The 21609-nt window shown below is 34.5% G+C and overlaps 1 protein-coding gene across 1 annotated transcript in view; it reads right to left on the bottom strand.

Moving 5' to 3' along the window:
* Positions 1-21609, bottom strand: part of ADAMTS19 (ADAM metallopeptidase with thrombospondin type 1 motif 19) — a 155991-nt gene that overhangs the window by 2051 nt on the left and 132331 nt on the right. Inside the window, exons 21-22 of the mRNA XM_085213147.1 lie at positions 20451-20603; positions 2698-2875 (exon numbers count right to left, since the gene is read on the bottom strand). Coding sequence (XP_085069273.1) covers positions 2698-2875; positions 20451-20603 — 331 coding nt within the window. The remainder of the gene's footprint in view (positions 1-2697; positions 2876-20450; positions 20604-21609) is intronic.

Below are 21609 nucleotides of genomic sequence, written 5' to 3'. Positions count from 1 at the left end.
GATTTACTGGTAAATATTTTGTCCAGGCCCAGTTATCTCCCTTTGTGTTTCTCTTAAATTTCTGAACCTTATCTCTCCTCTTCACGTAAATTCAAAATTTTGTGTCTGTTTTTGTTTTTTGATTTGTTTTGAATTATCTTCCAGTACAGCAGTTTGACAACATCAGTGTATTTCTAATTACTCTAAAGTGTCTTTCTTTTTCCTTTTTTTAATCCTTACTTCCATATCTTTCACATTTTATCCTCATTCATTTATTCAAGTTGCTCCACTAGTATTCTACCACTGCTCAAGTGGGCTTTTCCAAAAGTAATGTCTCCTGTTTTATTATTGGCCCACAAAATCAGAGGTAGATGTTGGTGGTATGGCAGTAGAGACTCAACCTTCCTGCCAATATTCCATTATATTTTATTGCTGTATGACAGATGGCAGAAAAGGAACACTTTGACAGGATGGCCTCTGACATGAAAGTGCATCTGAAGCAAAGTTGTACCACTAATTCCTCCATGCAGAAAAATGGCACCCATTGGCATTTATCAAGATTTGCTGAATGTTTGTGGAGATCAAATAGTAAATATGAGCACAGTAAGGTGGTGGTGGGTGGTGCGTTTCAGCCATGGCGACAACCATGTGAAAGATAAGCCATGTTATGGACAGCCATGCAGACTTCTACAAGCACTGCATGAAGGCTCTTCTTTGTTGCTGGTGAAAATACAAAGCTAATGGTCTTACTGTTTTGTAGCTGAGTATTTGCTGTATGAAATTGTGCTCTGGTGCTCTTTATATCTGTTGTAGTTTCCATGGAAATAAATAGGAGGCACTACTTTTGAAGTGACCTGCATATTACTGCTTTTTAACTGTGAATCCCTAGCCACCAAATTCTTCCTCTGAAACATTCTAAACTGACAAGGACATCATACTAGCCTGAAAAGCCATTGTCTGATTTATTCTACCTATTCTCATTTGTGTTACAATTATATGGTTCTCTTTAGGTATCGTTAATTCTCAGATGCAGATACCTGGTATTTCTAGTTGTTAAAAATTAGCCATATTTTCACATATATTGTCTTTTTCCTTTTGAAGTCATCTTTTACTTCACACATTTGTTTCACTTACCAAGGCCTTTTATTATGTCCATCATCTAACAAATGTGGAAACTTATACAGTGAGATAATCCAACTATAGTGCATCTATGCAATTAGTATAGGAAACCAAGAAAATACAGGGCGCAAGAAGCACATGTCATACAATAATCAATATAAATACTGAACTGAAAAAAAGAAAGTCAGTCATTTTAATAGAAGTCAAAGAGAAAGTGGAAGTATATTTAAAACTGAATAGAGATAGATGGTGTAACCCACATCAGATTCCACCAGCCCTACCTTCAGATCCAGAGGATCCATGCAGCATGGTAGGAAATGAAGTGGATGAGAAAATGATCAATATATTTAAGTGAAGCTTTGGCTTATGAATTTGGAGCTTTTAGCGTTTCCAGTGGACTGGATTCTGACTCACGCTGCATGAAGTGGACTTATAGATTACTAATAATTTCTATAACCCATTCTACAAGGATAACATAGCCCTTTTGTTTTGTGAATTTCACATAAAGTGTAATTCTAATCTAAAGATGCATTTTCTGTGAAACTCTATGGTTCATTTAACTTCGTGAAACAAAGCCTCTTATATTTTACTGGATGGAGAGTGTCAGTGATGGAGAGCTGGCCTCTTGCTTCTCTGAGATCAGCTGAACAAAGTATGAAGGGCAGCAGTGAAATAGTTGAGGAAAGTTCTGTAAGCAACAGCTGTCATCTCATTGAGCAAACTGAAACAATGACTACTACGCAGAAGTATTTAAGAGTTAAAAACTTCAGAGATAAATACCATTTCCTCACTCAAAGGAAGGATTACATGGCCTGAAATGTTAGACTTGCTTTCCATGCAGGCGTAGTCTTTTTGACAGGAGAATTTATCTTTACAGGAGCTCTGGAAAATAACCTGGAAAAGATATGCTGTCCTACAGGAAGCTTTTGAATAATGCCCCAGTCATGCTCAAAAAGAAGATGAACATTGCAGGGAGCTGATTGTAAGACCACCATTAACACCCCATCAGGAAATGACAATTAGAAGAATCAACAGATCATTTATACAGTAAAATAATTTCTTTAAGACCAACAGAGACATCAGTTTCTCCTGGAACAGTAAATCTCTTCCTGTAGCAATTTTCTTTCATATATTTTAGTGCATCAGTCATAGATTATAGAAATGTGTATTAAAGAGAAGTAGAAAAAAAAATAGTATTGATGAACAATGCCTCTTATCTTATAAATATAATGAGAACATGTGTAGAGCTTTTAAAGAGAAAATGAAGGATTCTCCTACTTTAGAAATGTTTGACAAAATTTAGTGGATAAAGAAACAAATTCTTAGCTCTAAAATAAACTTGTATTCATGCAGGATATTTTGATTCCATAATATCACACAGTCTCGTAACATAATCCTTCTCTGGATAACAAAATCCTCTACCATGCTGAGGTACAGTCTCATACACGCAGTGGAAAAGTGAGGTAGAGAAAGAGGTCTCTGCAAAGAATTTGCATCTTCTGAATCTCAGTCCTATGTTTGAAATTGCTCTATGGAGAAAAAAACCAAAACAAACTAAAACCAAATTTCCAATAAGAAGGTGTCATTTTGGCTGCTTACCTAACCTGGGTGATGTTATTGTGTTAACATTAATTTTCTCATTGCAGGGGTGGAGATGACAGGGTCTGTAGGCTGCAGGTTTTTCTGAAGAAAAACATTCATTACCATGCCTTCCTGTAATCTTGTGCATGCACTGAATGACTCGGGACTGCATTCCTTTGCCACAGGTAACGGAGCACTGGAACACACAGAAGACAGAAATTTGTTGTAAAGGTATATTTGCCTGCAAAAAATGAAGTGAAATGCCAGTTGAAGCCAATGGCTCTTACTGCAATCTGAGATTTCTGCCTTCCATTCAATTACCTTAACAAAAATACATTAAAAAACATAAACAAAATGGCAGTACCACTGAAAGATTGATTCTAGATTGATTTTTGCGTGCTATGTTTGCCAAAATCCATTTTTGCAGTCAGTGATGAAAGTGCAATGTAGCAACCTGCATGAAGGAAGAAAGGGTTTTTTTTTTTTAAATTAGTTTCCTAGTTTACTGTTAGAATGGAGGTGAGAATGATGGAACAATAGAAAATGCTGACAGAAGCATTTTGAAATAACCCATTATTCCCTCTGCCAGTGCAGAAGTGCTCTTTCCACCGAGTAGAGTGTTTACCTCCTTCTGCTTTTACTTTCCACCTTTTTGTTTTCACATGCTGCACATAAAACACATGCAATCAGTGAGACACTACCCAGCTTTTAATTACCCTTCCTTGCTTGTTTCCATAGTGAATAAAAAAAGAAAAGAGCTAAGTACTATAACAATAATAATGTCCTACTTTTATCACAGTAACTTAGCAAAATAGAGTAAGTTGAGTAATGCTTTATGAACACATACAAAACCTGTCCCAAACTAACAAATTACACCTTTTCCCCAACTTCCTAAGAATAAAACTTCACAACACACAAAGTATTGTTTGTCCACTTCTGTATGTTCAGTTGCATTTCATTGTAGGTGCGTTGAAAAAAAAGAAAAAGAGCTTTGATTTGCTCCTATGTGCTACTGATTTTGACTCATGTATCTATAAATTTCATTCAGATTTGGAGACGTTTGTAATAGAGATCACCTTCAAGTATTAATTTCTTGCAATGAATCTGATGAGCACTGGCTAGCAACTTATGTATCGATACCCATATAAACTGAAAACACTTTTATTCTTTAAAAAATAATAGTTAAATATTCATAAAACGTTTTCTTTGGAGACTTTATGAAGCAACTGAAAAAATATTGAAATAAGAGAGAAAGACAAGGAGCATATCCTATAACAACAGCACTTTCCCAATCACCCTCTCTCCCAAGATGGAGATAGAGAAATAAGGTTTACTAAGCCTCTGGTAAAATAATAGATTTTGAATGTAGGAAGCACTATAGAGGTTTTTATCCATCCTTTTTGCCATCTGTGTGCATTTGTGTGACAAGCAATGTTGGTAGAAGGAAAGATTTATTCATTCCAAATAGGAACTATGTGGCTTAAGAGGAGCTAGACTCATGTTCCACTCCTAAAACAGCAAAAGAGACTAGGATATATATCTAGAGGGTATTTTCAAAAAGTATTAACAAGATCCAGAGCAACACTTCATCTTGTAAAACACATTAAATTAAACATTGACATTCTACAGATGTATTAAGTGGACTTGATTTTGCTTCTCAAAGTAAACTCCACAAAGTCAATAAAGTTATTACAATTATTTACAAAGTTAAACAGATACTGCCTGCATAGTTCAAAGCTTGCAAAGACATTAAATTAGAAATACACAGCTGTCTATTCAATAGCAATAACGACTTAATAAGTCGTACACTGTACTGATTGCAGGAGGAAATCCAGCAGGTACTGAAGTTGTCCCAAAAGAGAAGATTCTCATCAATTTCTAATTTAGTAGTGTGCTTTTTAATTGTGTGAGAAAAAGACAGAATTTACTTTCTTGAATTCTCTGCCATTTTCCTGTGCAGCTAAAAACACAATGACTTTCTATAGTGGCAAATATTGCACATAAGATAAACATATAGTATTATACATAAAGATATCCAAATTAAATAACCATAGTGGCCAGAACATTTATCTCAATCTTAATAAAATTCCAGCCACTGGTTAGATTCCTCTCTCCACAAGTTCAGAGAGGTTTTTCGTCAGAGTGTTTTAGTGGATTGGCATGCGAGACAATAGAATAGTAAACTTAAAAAAAAAAAAAAAAAAAAAGACAAACCTGGGAATGAAGACAAAGTGAAGGTACTCTTTTAAGACTATCACAAAATTTAGGGTAATTTTGCATAGAGTATTGTATTCTTTCCCTTCAGTAAAACATTTTCGTGTTTAGTAACCAGAGCTAAAGTATTTGTGAAATCACAGTACGTTTGCACCTTTTATCACCTACAGAGATGGAGGACGAGAGGATGGACCTGGTACATATGATCTCTTAAAAACAATTTATCTGCCTTCATTTTTGTTTGTCCTAAAATGAGCAAGTGCAACCTCGCTATCCGGAGTACTGACGGGAAGTGAGGATTTGAAGATTCTTGGACTTCCGGTGATGAACCGTGCTCCACTGGTTTATCTGCTAACTGACATGCATAACAACGCCCCTCTGTGAAGGTGACAATGCAGAGAGCACTCTGCCCACAGCCACATCTTATCTCTATTACACAAGCACTGCCCCGAAAGCTTTTACCGCCACTGAGTCAATCACAACAAGCAGACATCCCTCTCAGGTAATCAGGTAATCCCTCTCAGGCCCTTCATTTCTGTACAGACTGGCAAAATTTGTATTGTATTAAAATCTTAAGGGGCAAATTAACATCCCCTTAATGACTGACCCACTGTAAGATATTTCAAAGAGCTCTAGGAAGCATTACCATGTAGTTTTCATGCAAAGTTGTATGCAACTTCCAAACAATTCATTTCTGTCTTGCATGACCTATCATACAAATTTTAGAACAGAAAAATTACTCTGAAGGGTAGTAAAATAACAAGTTTCAATAAATACAGAAAGTATGTGGCAAAATAAGAAACATACTATTTTTCTACCCCTTCTCCTTCCATTTTATCTACTTTTCACAGAAATGTACTGAATTCTAGCTTAGTATTTATGATTACCTTATAAAACTGAGAAATTTATTTAAGTCTTGAAAGATTCTCAAAGAAAACTCTGAAGAGGCAGGGCTACCATACTGATCTGCCATCTGAAATGTTCAAAGCTAGCCTGATAAGTTTATGAGTAAGGAGACTTTTTCCCAAAATCACTAATGTTTTAAACTCCATTGTATAATCAGGTTGTGCTTTACTGTCTTCACACATCATCATCTGCAATGGTGTCTGACTTTCTGACTTCAGAATTAGAATTCTACTCAATGGATGCCACAACAACAACAACAACAACAACAACAAAAAGGTCAGAAAACAAATCAGTTTACCATTGCTATACTGTCATGCTCAAAATAGTATACCTTCAAAATATAATACCTTCTAACAAAATTTACAAATAGACTACATACAAACAGAGCAAATGAACTCTTTTAGTCATTTTAAAAGCACCTGAAAATTAAAGTGAAAATTTTCAGGTATCCCATACTATCTGTATGAAAATCTCACTTCTACATTTTTCTCACTAAAAATGCTCAGCTTGAGGAAAACACTGCTCACTGGATACGTAATTTTTTTTTTATGTAGAACTTATAGTATGTAGTCAAGGCTGCAAAGGTTCTGTGCAGTTTCCATGTTTACAACTGTAACAAGATTTTAAATTTACAGCAATACTTCCATTTTCACATTCGAAGCTGTAAATTAAATTATAATATTGTCCATCTGTCAAAACTGATTTTTCCATACGTGTATGTGTTACATATAAATGAGTACAAAAATATGAAAGCTTATTTAAATAAAATTTTCAGAAAATGCACACTCCAAGTCGATCTGTATGAACTTTCATAGATTCAGTAGATCTCAGGTTTATTTCAACCCACATCTTTTAGGATGAGCAAATAAGAATGTTTTTCTATAGCTCTTCTCCCACACCTCCCTAATACATGCTTGCACATGCTATACTTTATTCTGTGGTGGTAAATTACATTTTGACTGTTTTGATGACCTACACTTTAAGGCCATGTAGATCATTAGCAAAAATTCCTGTAGGACAACTGTGTTTGTAGGTTTAGACTAAATGTTCTAATACACAGCCAGAGGTTTTTTTTTATGTGGCTGTTAATCTGTGCATTTTGGACATATTCCTAAAAGTACTGTAAAACCGTTCAAGCAGCAAGACATGTAAAACATTCCTGTTAAAGATTACGAAAAAAATCTTGGATAAATATAGTTAAAAGCCTTTTTCTTTCTTTTTTTCTTATTTTTTCTTTTTTCTTTTTTTAAGAAAAGGAAGGGTTTTTTTCTTTCATGTGAGATCCACCCACCCTATTTGAATTTTGTCCTACTTTTGAACTTCTTTTAGATATAATTTCAGGGAAAGAAATCGAGGTGTTAAATATAACAATCCTTACACTTGGCATGCACATCAGTTACCCAAGATTCCTTATTTCTTTTTCCTGCCAAAGATATATATTCTGGAGAGAATGCATATTCCCATGGCCAACAGCTGAGGAAGGTGCTGTAATGCCTTGGCTGCTTCCAGCTGGCCTTTCAAAGAAGTAGGAATTCCTAAATTAAGGGAAAAATTGTCACTGGCAGACTGTAATGGTGAAAATGCATCCTTTTGCCAAGACAATAGGCAATCACTGCAAAAGCTCATACAGTCCTCAATGAAAAATCCAATCAATATTAACAGAATTGACTTGGACAATTTATATTCAAGAAAAAGTGGATTGTTCAATAAAAGGTTTTACAAGTCTAAGTATCATTAAAAGTGGAGAAGTGCTCTAAGAAAACCTGATGAGTTCTACTGGAAATTATTAGCGGAGCATTCCTATTCATATATGTACAGGTTCATCAGTTCCAGCATTCAAGCAGTTTCAACCTTTTAATAAAGTGAGTGTGAAACAAGGATAGCAAGCAATCAGATGCTAGCAACAGGATTTGTATTTTCTATCATGCTTGCAACCATTTTGTATATCTGAAGTTCACTTTTTAAGGCAGGTTCTGCATTTGTTTGCAATAAACTGAGTTTAACTATCTATATTCTTAGTTTTAAAGGTTACTATACAAAGTAAATAATCTGTAATTTACTTCAACATTTTTTTTTCCTGAAACTATTTGTGAACAGTGCAACTAACACACACACACACATACACACACACACACACACACACACACACACCAAAAAAAAAAAAAAAAAGGGACTAATAGTTTCAAATATAAGATGAAGTTTGAGTTCTTCTATTCATCATTTCCAGGAAGGTCTTTCTGCCTCTCATTTCTGACACACCCAATACCTCAGTCTGTGAATGCCAAAAATATTCAGAACTTGTGCTGAAAAAAAGTCTGCAGTTGGTCTCCTAGGTTCAGGAAGTTTTAGTTGTCCTTCTTTCTTTCTTTTTTTTTTTTTTTCATTCTTTCTCTTGCTCTCTTTCTCTCTTGCTCTGCCTCTCTCTCTCTCTCTCTTTTTTTTTTCCTTTCTCTTTTTCCAAGTGCTTTCTTTTTTCACTGATCAGTATTTGGTAACTGTTCAAAAGACATAAGATTTGAAAAGAAGATAGATGGCCCCAGCCCACCTTTGGTAAGCTGTACCAGAAGCAGGCCTTATGAAGAGGAAGTCCTCATCATCTGGTCTCAGGAACCTGGAGTATTCTCTTCTCTACTTTTTTAGTCATTGTTAGCTTCACATGGAGATTACCTATGCTGTTCAGTGGAAGATGAGAAACTGCTCTTGGTAACAACAGAAAAAGCAACTGATAGTTTACAAGTAAGATATGACTGTGGAAAATCACATGGCATTTAGCTTAACACTATTACTACAGAAATTACAAAAAAAAAAAAAAATCATTTTGAATAGGATGGCATACAGAAGTTTCTCCATCGATAATCTATGCTGTAGACCAACACTGGTCATTTACTCTTAATCAATAGTGGGACTTTACTGGCGTCGATCTTAACAGCCATACTGGACTTAACTCAGAAATACTATATTCTTTTTCCATGTGTTATACCCTGGTTCAGTTCTGGATTTATTTACTTATTTATTTATTATTTTGGATAAACCAGTTACAGTTTCCCACTACTTGACTGAGTAAGCTTGAGTGTTCCTCTGAGAGTAGCATTTTGTCGAGACACGGAGCCTGTTGACTTTCCTCCATAATATTTGCTTTTTTGGGTTAATTCACAAAAACCTACACAGTGTTTTGAGTGGTGAATTTAGAGTCTAGCAGTAGAGCATACCACCTCCTGTGAGATGAAGAGTAGTGGTGGGACATATGATCTCATGCTCCAGGCAAGATTTATACTGCAATGTTCTTACTGGTTATACAAGGATAAGCAGAAGACCCTTGGATGTGGAAGGAGAAATCCCTTGCAAGACTGAAGTGTACACATGGTGTATAAGATAGTTGTGGATCTCTTTGAAACCACGAAAAGAGCAAAAGGAAAAGGTATTTTTTTTTTATGATGGATTCTTCACTGACTTAAAACTCTTTATTATGTAGACTTTCCTTTTCTGCACAAACAGAATTCTGATGACTAATTCATTATTCTCCTAAAAATATTAACTTAAAAAGTTCCTGAAATCTTCATACTGAACACTAAGCTTCTGCAGAAGTTCTGTGTATTATAACCTGAAATCCTGATCCACAAAAACAACAGACTGCTTTTTTTCATTTGTTTGTTTGTAATTTCAGGTAAAGTTGCCCAGCTTAAATGTCCTTAGTCATGACATATACTCTCAAAATCAACAGAAGACCATAACAATTTATACACCTGTAGGTTTATAAAAAAATTATTTGAGTTATATGAAGACTCAATTTTTATTTTCCCAGTTTTGTAGACTATATTTCTTCTTCACGCTTTTTTTAAAGGCAATATACATGCAAAGCTGAAACTAAATATTCAACTTTTTTTTTTTTTTTGGTAGTAAAATAGATCTGTGATGTTTGTGATATTGGGAAAGTGAGATGAGGGAAGTGAAAGCTAACCATTTTTAGGATCTTTATTATCCAGTTAACAGAGCAAATAACTTCAACTGCACTTCTGCAACGCTTGTATACTAATAATTTGTGGATATTTTTACAATTTAGAGATACCATATGCTTACTTAAAGCCTTACGTTATTTTTAAAATATCAGAAAAGAAACTGGAAGTAGGCAATTATTTGTTAGAGCCATGTGATAAAAACGCAATTCATAACTGCTTAAGAGGGCTGATACTTAGATTTAATATTATACTGCCCACACTCTTTTAAAATTCCTTTCTGTGGCATTCTGCCATTAGTGCTTTGTGGTAAGTAAGACATAATCATACCTAACATTTTCACATGTGAAAATTCACTAAATTATTTTTTCAAAAAAGATGACTTTCTATTGATTATAACTATCAAATAACAAAACAAGAATACGATAAGCTGGAAGCAGTTAGTTTCAAAGACATAATTTTTCTTTTCTATAAAATTAATACATCTATGCTGTTCTGGATCAGTGAAAACAAATTCTTGAAAACATTTTGAGAAATTAACCTTTGAATATATAATTTGATGTTAGCATGTATCACAAAACTGTTGTGTAAAAATCCCTCCAGGGAAAATCATAGCTCATCAAGATAAATATTTATTTGATTACAGCATTTCTAATGAAATGACAATTCAAAGAACCCACTAAGAACATAAATAAAATGTCATAGGAGAAGAAAAATTCCCCTCGTATTTCCAAAGTTTCCATGATTTAATATATTTAATATTCAGAAATTAAAGAAATGTAAGTTAAAGGCTGTTCTGTATCACCTAGAATTAAGTATTTGACTGTAAATGGAATCATGACATGCAGCAATCTCATTTTGATTCCAGTAATACTAAAAGTAAATGAAAGAGCTCTTCCCTAACAATTCCTTTATTTTCACTCAGTAGATTTACCAAATTTCACATCATTCACATCAAGATCTTAAGTGATAGCAAGTAATTATGTCAAATGGATATGAAAGATATTCAAAGAAAACAAAGAAACAAATCCTGTCTGTTTAAGAGGAAATTGAACCTTAAGGTTAATTTGGCCAAAATACTATGATCTCACATATAGGTCATTACTTCTGAAAAAAAAACCGACAAAAATACCACAACAATTATTATTATTAATAATAATAATAACACAATATAGAAGAGAAATGATGAAAATGAATTAGAATATTACTTAAAATTGTGAGCAAAACCTCACCAATTTTCTCTTCATTGTATCTAGATACAGCCAATGCAAGAAAATGGGTCTCCAGAAAATTCCATATTAATTGGATAATTGTACTAAAATGAAATGCAAATTTTATTACATATGATGAAGTCATCCAAAGGTAAGAATGTCAGTAGAGAACTATTAAAAGGCCAAGACATAGACAACGTTAACCAATCTGAGCTGCTGTGATCCTGTGATAAATTCAGCTAAGAACAATCACTACTTTTGTTTGAATGCTGTTCTACATCAATTTTAGTGGAGATACTTGTAGCAAGATTATATGAGGGAACTTTGGAGATTAAAAGTAGTTCTGTCTGAAAGACAATGCAGAAAAGTAAATCTTTCTTCCAGTATTTAAAAATTAGAAACAGTAAAAATAATTTCAAATTGAAATCTAACTAGAAGTTATTACAAAGCAGAAAAAGTAAGAATCATATGGCATAAGACAAAGTAACAAACAAGAAAAAACAATAAATACTTGTGTGGTAAAACAAGAACTGCATAATGGCTCAAGTTTATCTCAAGCATAAACACCTGACAGTATTATCGGCATTAGCTTATGAAAGATAGGAGAAAAAATGTATGAAATAAAAGTTTTCCAACACACAGAAATCATCTAGATCCCACAAGAGCAGAAGGATTACATAAATGCTAGCAGAATCCAAGTCAAAAAGCTAAATGAGTTACACTTTGGCAGAAGATACAGTCAGAGATGCTGATGAAAACATTTGGAAGAATAGAGAGATTATCTTAGAGATTGAGATACACAAGGCAAAAGAATGCCTACTGGGCTAAGTCTCAGTACTGGACTGAGTAACTGAATTTTTCTGCACGCATTGACAGCTTTGGAATGATTTGTCAGCTATCAGAAAAAAAATAAATATCTAGACATCATCACGAACAGACCAATGATATGATTTGTCCAACATGTATCAACAAGCAAAAGCAAGAAAGAAGACTATGACAGAAAATGGGGTAATGAACATGCAGCAAAAGCTTATACTGAAAATATGAAAAAAAACTGCAGTTGAAAATGCCAGGGAGTGCCGTTCCCCAAATCAGGGATGAGCCATGAAATGCTAGATAATGCAGCATTTTCCAGTTGTATACTGAGATATCTACTTCTTTCCAATATAACATAATAGGCATATCATCAGTGACTGTAAAAAGACTGGAGACTCTTAAGTGGAATAGTGTGTACATATGCAATACATTTGTTTCAGTTAAGTGAAAGTCTAAGGAAAAGATAAAGAAGTTGCATTTTTGTTTTTCTCATACCCATCCTTGACCCTCAAGGCCCACACTACTTTTGATTCCTTAGTTCCTTTCCTCATAACGTATTTGCACATAAATTCATCATAGTTCCTGGGATAACTGTGAAATTCTCATGGACTCTGTAGTTTTTATTTATATATAAAATTTATAAAATTTTGTAGAGAATAGTCTTCTCAGACCAGGCATGACTGAAGGAAAATTAGTGCCAGCACAAGGACACAGGAAAGATGCTTGCTGTTAACCTTTGTCATTCAGTAGAGATCTCTGGAATATACTGCTAGTGTGAGAACTATTATTTATTTTCTGGGTCAAAGCTTGCTTCCTGAGGTATTTCTTGTGATAAGATTCTAAATGATTGATCAAGGAGGCGAGTGATGGGTGCTACCATGTGACAATCAACGTGTGACAATCAACATCATTCTGTGGACATTTGAAAGTACCTTCCTTCATAGCTGTTTGCCTTTAATACAGTGTGCTCAGGACTGTTTACTGGCAGAAGATCTGGACTATGACCAAGTAACTCCAGCTTGCTATGGGAGACTGGGAGATAATACCATTGTATTCTGTGAAGGCAAGATACAAGTTGGCGCCTCCATGCTCTCTCTTATCTGCTAGCAAACCTCAGCAGATGGAAACAAAAGGAGTTCCTGCTGAGATCCAAAAGCCAGAAGGTGTCACTCCAAAAGGAGCTCACTCAACCACTTTGGATTTATATAAATATGTTTATACTGCCATCGGAAAGTATTACCATAGTCACCATTGTCAACCAAACAGTCCCCGACAACTCATCACTACTGAAAACAAACCTCACTGGACCCACAGTGGTGACTATCTCCCTCTTGCTCTTTACAAAGACTCCTTGCTTTTGTTTTTTATCTTTTCTATCGCCCGTTTCACCTTCCCCATCTCCCTGATTGATTAAGATTTGTAATGAATTGGTCGGACCAATGTTTGAACCATTGTTTCTTAATCTCACATTGGGTATACATCTATCAAAGTAACTCCTCTCCCTCCTATAAATTGGAGCGAGACAGCTAGTTGGACTGTGATGAACTGCACTGTAACAGGTGTGTAGCAAAGAGTTAGAGTAAAAATTTCCCTGGTCAAGCATAATTTATATATTTGATGAATTCTGGATCAGCCTTCCAGATGACTCATCGTGTAAAAATCCCAGGAGCTCTTAGCAAAACTCAGTTGGCATTTCTGGGAGACCACACAATTAAGTCCTGGATAGAGGATATTGCTTCTGTTCAACAATTCTTGGGTACATTATTCTTTATCTAAGTATATGCTTATATGCATATGTATATATAAATTCCTTGCAGCAGTAACACTTGCTTTTAAGTCTCATAACAAAAAAGTTTGAGAACTGATATTTAGCCTGATCTAGTCTGCAGTAGAATGGCTTGGAAGACTGCACATAGTGGCAAGTGGTGATGGAAAGCTGTGCTCTTTGATTTCTATATTGTAGATGCATGATACATCTCTTGTCAGCGATAAACATGTTTATTTTGCCTGCTCATCTTTCCTCTGAGAGATCCAAATGTTGAGAGAGGTCACTGAGCTAGTTTCAGCACAAGAAAGAGGGTTCCTGATATCCTCACTGTAGTAGAAACAACCGTTACTCAAAGGCATCCTATTTGCACTTCTAACTCTTATAATTATAGCTAATGTATTTTTTAAAAACAGACTTCACTTTGATTCTATATATCCCTTGAGGATAATCCTCAACTCCAGTATCAAAGCTTAATCATGAAGTGTAAATGCGCATATATCATTTTATCCGGTTGAAGATCTTAGATGAATGTCATGGTTTTTCAACTAAGCTTTCTTCTTCAAGTTACACCTCTGTATGACACTGTACAATTTCAAGGAGCCTTTTTGTTGGCCAAAAAAAGACATTCCAAGAACTTACTCAGTGGACAGTATCTCATACGATTTCTTCTCATGCAAACATTTCAGCTAAATTTTTGGGATCTGAAATATTTTTTTTATTATTTATTTTAAAGACTATTTGAAAAATATTATTAACATTTTAGATATTTACATTTTTATCTTACTGTGCACAGTTAAAGAACCTCTAAGAAATGTCACAAATATTCTTATAGATAAGAAGCATTTTGAAAATCTGCAATTTATCCCATTTCTGGACTCTGCACTTCTGACTTTCTGTTCACCACAGGTAAAAAGAGGAATTATTGCCAGCATGCGACAGCAGCCATTTTCAGAAAGCCAAACACCTACATTAGCACTGTCCACTGAAGCTGTGGGAAGAATTATTTCTTCAAAAAGCCATTTATATTTAAAGAAATGGGTCAAATCACAAAGACTGGTGGATACTCTGAGTCTAGTACATCACTAAAATATTACATCAATCATTCATATTTGGCACGGTCAGATTGCCAAATCTACTAATTTCTACTAATGGAATAGCTGCCATCAATATAGAAGGTAATTAATGAACAATTATTTGTCAACAGTAGAAAAAAGCAAAGTGGAGATGATCTGTTTGAGTACAGCACGGATATCTACAGTCTATTAAACTTAAGACAAACTGGATTACACAATGTTAAGTATAATAAAATTCATGCCAGCTGACAGAAAAAAAAAAAACATTTTAGTTTCAATAGAAATAAGAGTTTGCTTTGATGATACCAAATACGCCTTTCACCAATAAGCTAGAGTCTAGTAATCATTTCTGTCAGTTTTGTGGAAGTGACAAACACTCGGTAAGGCAAATGGTAGCCAGACTTCTTCACTTTATGTAGTGATTCCAAGCTGTTGATAGAACCATAGAATTTGTGGCTGGAAGGATAGCCCCAAAAATTTGTTAAGCTGCCCAAAGATTTGAAGTTTATTACTGCATACTATCAATGTTTAGTTTTGAAATATTGATGGGTATAAAAGGAAGAAAACAGCATTTATATATAAAGTTCTTAATTATCTCTTTTCATCACTTCTGCTAGCAGTGTTACCATTTTCTTTCTCTGAAATCTAACAGGTAATAATAGTATTCTCTTTCCCTTTCATATGGCACTGTAGCATGCTGTACATTATGCAGTGAGACTATGACTGCTCTAAACCCTTGATCATGGGGCTCTATTTGCATCTACTGCTAGTTACTAGGTGGGCTTTTTTTCCCCCATCTGTTCCCCTTAGTTTTACTTTATACCATCTCCTGTAGTCCCAGGAGAGTCACTATGGGCACTCACTTGTTAATTGTTCAAGAACGGTAATGTCTACTTTTAAAATGTTTTCCAGTTTTATTTGCTTTTTGGCTATTACAAAGGGTGGTCTTAATTTGTTTTTTCTAGAAACTAACATGACATCTCATTTATTCTAGACAAAATACTACAGTTTGCTTGACTGATCTACAAAATACCTATCTATCTAAAACAAGTTAATATCACAGAATTGGTAGGAAATGAACAAAAATCTCCCCACTCTGATTTTATTATACTGACATCTTCTATAAGATCTGCTCACACTTCACTACTGAAACAAAGACATACATCACCTGCTGGAAACTTACTGTATAATTAGGTCAATATGAACATTATTAACATGATGCTAATATTATTTTGACTTCAATTATTTCACAGTCACATATTCTCTCTGTACGTAAATCTATTAAGTGTGATATTTGACTTGCAGCCAATACAGTTCCATCCCTAGATTGAGAAAAAGCTAATAATTTCAGACTGGGGTCTAAAGAGTAAAACCAAGGCTAACAACCTTGTTAGTGAAACCACAACATTAATAATACTCAAATTCTGTATTTTTAATTAAAGGAGAACAAATCAGTTACTTGCTATGGAAATTTAGGGATTGTTTAAATGCTTCAGCACACAGTTTAAAGGTTGAACATCTCATGTGGATGTTCACATGAATTTGTTTTTTTCCTTTTTCACGTTATTACATGTTATTTGATCCAGACAAAAGAAAAGCAATAATCGTCACTAACAACTGCTTTTTTGTACCACTCAACTGAGAGATCTCTCTATTAACTGTTGGTTTTATTCTGTCTCCCCTCAACAGCCGGATACATTATCTTTCTTTCACCTGCTATCTGGAGGACATTGTATAGACTATCTTAAATAAACAATTTGAAACAGGACATGAGTTCTGAGACTTACTGATGTAAAAACCGAGCAGTGGCTTCAGATGTCCTTTAGTTTTACAAGAAAAAATTATCAGATCCAACTTTGATCCCCCTTTTAACTTCTTCAGCCAACAGATAAAGCAAAATACACCCCAACCATGTGAATCATTATGACAGATTCTGTATTTGACTCCTGTTTCTCTCCAGTCTAATACACAGGTACTGTTTAGAAATTCAGCTGTCCCTTCCTCTTTAGCCCCTACTGAGTGCATCTTTTCTTTCCAGATTCCTCTACAAAATCTTATCTTAGCACTTACAGCATATTATATGCTTTGACTCCTATATACATACACTTATATTCCTTCCTTTACCACACAAATGGCTATTCTAAATTCTACTCTCTTGCCCATTGTTTCAATCCTATTATCACTTGCTGAATGCCTCCAGAAGTTTCTGGCATAATATCACATCAAACTTAAGATTTTTATTATTGTTTTCAAAACGTACTCTACTCCCAAATTATCCTCCCTTCCAAAATTCATCCTGACACTTATACTTCATTTATTCTACCAGTGTTCTGAGTATTCTAGATAATAGCAAAATATATGCGTATGTATAGCTTCCAACATAAAGTTCCCTAAATACAACATTTGAGTATTCTGTACTGTCATCATTTAAGTAACTACTCATACAGTGATGTGAACTTCTCTAGTAAGTTGTGTTAACAGTGCACATGCATTTCTCTACGCTCCTGCTTATCCTTAAATGACAACTTATTAGCAAAAGTTACTGCTCATAATACTAGCAAGCTACACTATGCTCTGTTTAAGTCTATGATAAATGTGGTAAGCTTTCTTCATCTGAGGAAAACATTTGTGTTGCTCAGCATTGTATTCCATGGACAGCATTCACAGAGAGAAGACAATGAAACTGATAATGTTTCAAGACAGTGGCTCCAGAACTTCAATTTGAGCCTTTAGTTTCTCAGCACACCCATGAGGGCAGGCACGGAGCACAACTGATGTTGAGAACAGAAATTTTTAGCACACTGAGCCACCTTACTGACTTAAGAGCTATTAAGGAGTTTAATGCTGCATACATACATTTCAGGTTATACAGCATATTTGTAAGTTAAATCAGAATTTTAGAAGGATTTATGTGTTTTTTGACTTATCAGAGCCTGTAGTCAAGTTTTCTTTGATCTTTCTATTATTGTTAAAGTATTGAAGAAAAGAATTATTTGATCTCAATGTGACTGTACCTCTAAAACAATATTAATTCCATTATAGCACTACCATGGTTATTAATAATTTTATCTTTCCAGTAATAGTGCAGTTTAAGCTTCATTTAAAATTATGTCTTAGGAGTTCAAAAGGAGCAGCAAAGCCAATAAGGATCACATTAAGCCTCTTGTTTAAATGTGTGAGAAGCGTCATTTAAATTTTTCAAGCCAATTCTTGGCATTAGCTAGGGGGAACTTGGCTTTGCTCAAAGGAACAGCTTTCTGTCAATGTCAAGAATGATCCTGAAGAGTAAAAACAGTGAACACAGAGGGCTACACTGAACATCTAAGTTAGAAACAAACAGTGAGCAAAGATCAACATTTATTTGAGCTTTCCATTTGTTTCCCCTATTGCAGACATATTAATATGTATGACATGACTTCATGTTGCTATGTACTCTAGCAATGGAACAGAATAGTAACGGGGGAAAAAAAAAAAAAAAAAGGAAATCCAAGTATATTTTAAATTGAACTCATGTCTCTACAGAGAAATTAAAGTATCTATTCTTTCTGTATAAATCCTAGAAAATCTCAGCTGTATAAGTCACACTCGGGCTCTATTATTAACCATTCAAAAGATTTTGTTAATTCCACATGAAATATTCCCTCACATTCTGTTTCTGAAGTTTAAAGAACAATTTAGGTGACACTGTTAAAGCCTTAACAGGAGGAAGGCATAACATTTGAAATGCCAGTAAATTTTAAACAGGAAGAAATACATTATCGTACATGAATCTATGACATAGGCTTTTGTGAAAAGTACTGAATCGGAGAATAAAGCCTTTCTTTTTCTTCAGAGGGCACTGGGAATACTGTATAACTGTCTGAGCATCCTCACATAGCCTCAGCAATGCTGATCTGAATGACTGCTTCAGCTAAGAAAGCAGATGGTCATTTCCACATGGTCTTCTTGTTCATGCTATGCACATGATGCAAGTTTTTTCTCCAATTTTGTGGTATGGAAAAGCAACTACTAGGCTTATTTCCAAACATATCTTCTTATAAAAGTAACCCTGCTTCTAAAGATAAGTTTCTTCTGGCTGTTGCTTAAATATTAATGGCCATACTGCCTTGTATTTCTGAAGTACCTAAGGTAGGGGGTTATATCCAAGTTTCTATGATGGTGTTCCAAAAAATCAAGTATTTGAAAATAACTCATAAAGAAGACCAGAAAATTGAGTAAGCAGTAATATGATAGTGACAATTTGTACCCCACAGTCATTATAGTCATAAAATGAGAGTTCACAAGTAGAATTCTGTGAAACACTCATTACCCATACAGTTCTTGCAGCTAATTCTAGGAAGGCTGTCTAGTCATACATTACTGGCTTTAGTCCTTGTTTCCAGCTATTACATCATATTAAAAACAACTAAAAATACATTAAATACTTCTCCATGCAAGCAAGTTTAAAAGCTTTTGCAGTAATGTTATGCATTGAAAGCAGAAGAGATGTTTGCAAGGTTATGAACAGAAACAAAATAAATAAATAAATAAATAAATTAGAATATTTCTGCTAAAGCACGGTCTGTGATAGGGAAGTAACCAACTTTAGCAATTTTTTTTTTTCTTCAGAATTTCATTGTGTTTTGAATATTTTAAACCGTACCAAATGTTCAGGTTCCCAGTCCAATAACACATTCATTCAATCGCACATCTAACCAGTGTCTTCTGATACTGTTTGGCCTGTATGTATGTATTTCATTGAAATCAAAATCCCTATACCAAGGAAATAACTGGTAGTTACATCAGGTGTTCAGAAAAATCCAGTTATACATGCTTTCTAGTTATTAAATGGTGTACTTGGAAGTTGACTAAGCTAAACATGCTTCCTTATGAGGCTGAAAGATACAACTTCTTGGAATTGTGGACAAATAAAATCTGCAAATACAATAAAATGTCTTTGAAATGACCTTAATTGGAGTATAATTATTATAATTAATTACAGTTGGGTTACATCTAAATGGCAAACAATACCTTGCCCTGGTTAGGAAAAAAAGACGGTGAGGTAGTTTTTAGACGGGACTCAATAGGATGACCTAAGCAAATTACTCTAAATGCTCAGTAATGGAAATTCAGTTATTTTCCCAGAACCATTTTGTTAAGCAACCTTGAAACAAATTCCACATTACAATGAGAAATGCATGACAGAACTAGGACATACAACAACAAACATTAGGCCTCTACCAGCCTATGATGGAAGTGGAAAAGAAACACAAGAGTACTTCACCAAAGCATGTAATGCACACTGCCAACTGATAGCCTGTATGTTGCTATCCAGACATTCAGGAACTTCTTGCTGGGAGCCAAACACAGTATTCAATGTGTTTGATACGTTGTCTTAGTAAGACATCAAGTGGGAGGCAAGGAAGAAAATAAGTCTAACAGAAAATAAAGAATACAGGCAAAAGAACTGCTACTTTGCGTAACCAAGTGTTATCAGAATTTTCAAACAGTTCTGGAAATATGCAAATAGCATATTTGCAAATACGAACACTTAATATATTCCATACTCTTCATGTTTCTGACAGTTTTGCCTGCCTACTGGAAACAGTAAATATATATCACATTTGCACAATAATGAACATTCAACTCATTCACATTTCTGATTTTTCTTTTGCACTTTTATCACACTGTGACTTCATGTTTTGAATATATATATATATATTTATTATCATTTTTTAATTATTATTTTTTCGCAACTGGGAGGGTCCTGGATCTCTAATGAAAGCCATACAGAGAATTCAGCTAGCAGAATATATTATGCTATGGGACAGCAGAATCAAGGATGTCTCACCTTAGACCAGTCTCCCATTCTCCAGACATAGCATTTGGAATAGTCCTCACAGTCCTCTGCTTCTTTAGGTCTTGTGGACAAAACGCATTTCTTGCGGGGATTGGTGCACCTCACAGTCCGATGCCGTACTCCCTTACCACACTTTACAGAGCACTGTTGGAAAAAGATGTTTTTCAGGTTTCTACAAAAGGCCTCTGCCAATGACTTCTGCCAAGCTATTATAAATACTTCAGGACTTCAGTGATTTCCTGACTTTCAATCCTCGCACAGATACTTGACTTGCTAAAAAATAACACACGCACAAAAATTCTGTATCATCATTTTTAGACTTATATGTGAAAATACGTAATTTGATGAAAAAAATATTTGCTTAATGAAAAACCAAGCTTTAAAAGCTGTGTTTGGATAAGGAAACATTTAGAAAAGATATGATGAAATGAAAGTTGCAGTAAAAATATAATCTTTGTTTTATATATATATATAAAATTCAATCTTTTCTTGAATAATTCAAAAAAATATTACAAAAAAAAACACTAAATGAAGACTGTAAGTACAAGACATGAATCAATTTCAAATAAACTCCACCTTTATAAGAAGAAAAAGGTTAAAATGTAAAAGCAAATACTCTAAACAAATGCAAGAATCCAGACTGAATTTGAAAATTCAAATTCACAGCATATACAGCATGTGAAAACTCTTCTCAAGTTCACTATAAGGTCTTAATCTATGCTTTTTTCAGCTATTACCACTTACACTGCCAAAAATTATGCCATTTCCTTCTTAAAACATTATCACTGCTTTTGATCATCCCACTGCTTGTAGATCAAAGCTCTCCTTTGCCAAACCAATTGCAACTGTAGGAAGCAGTAATGGCTAGCTTCCAATTCAATGGTGGTAGTAGGAATGTCTACGGGAAACACCTCTCTCTTCAAAATACATTTCTTCCAGCAGAAACATGCTTATTTATTTATTATCTCTCAAGTGAAACAAATCAACTAAACCACATGGGTTTCTTTCTCACACCACTGTTAGCATGCATGACTCTTCCCACAATTAACGTTTGCATTATAAATGTCTGTATCAAACCAACAACTGCTGATGATTACTCCTCTTATCTCTATCTTAGCACATGCTTTTTCTTTTTGAAAATATTCCCTGT

This window comes from Meleagris gallopavo, chromosome Z, assembly GCF_905368555.1.
Source record: "Meleagris gallopavo chromosome Z, MGAL_WU_HG_1.1, whole genome shotgun sequence".
NCBI lineage: Eukaryota > Metazoa > Chordata > Aves > Galliformes > Phasianidae > Meleagris > Meleagris gallopavo.
This window is presented reverse-complemented; position numbering and strand designations above follow the sequence as displayed.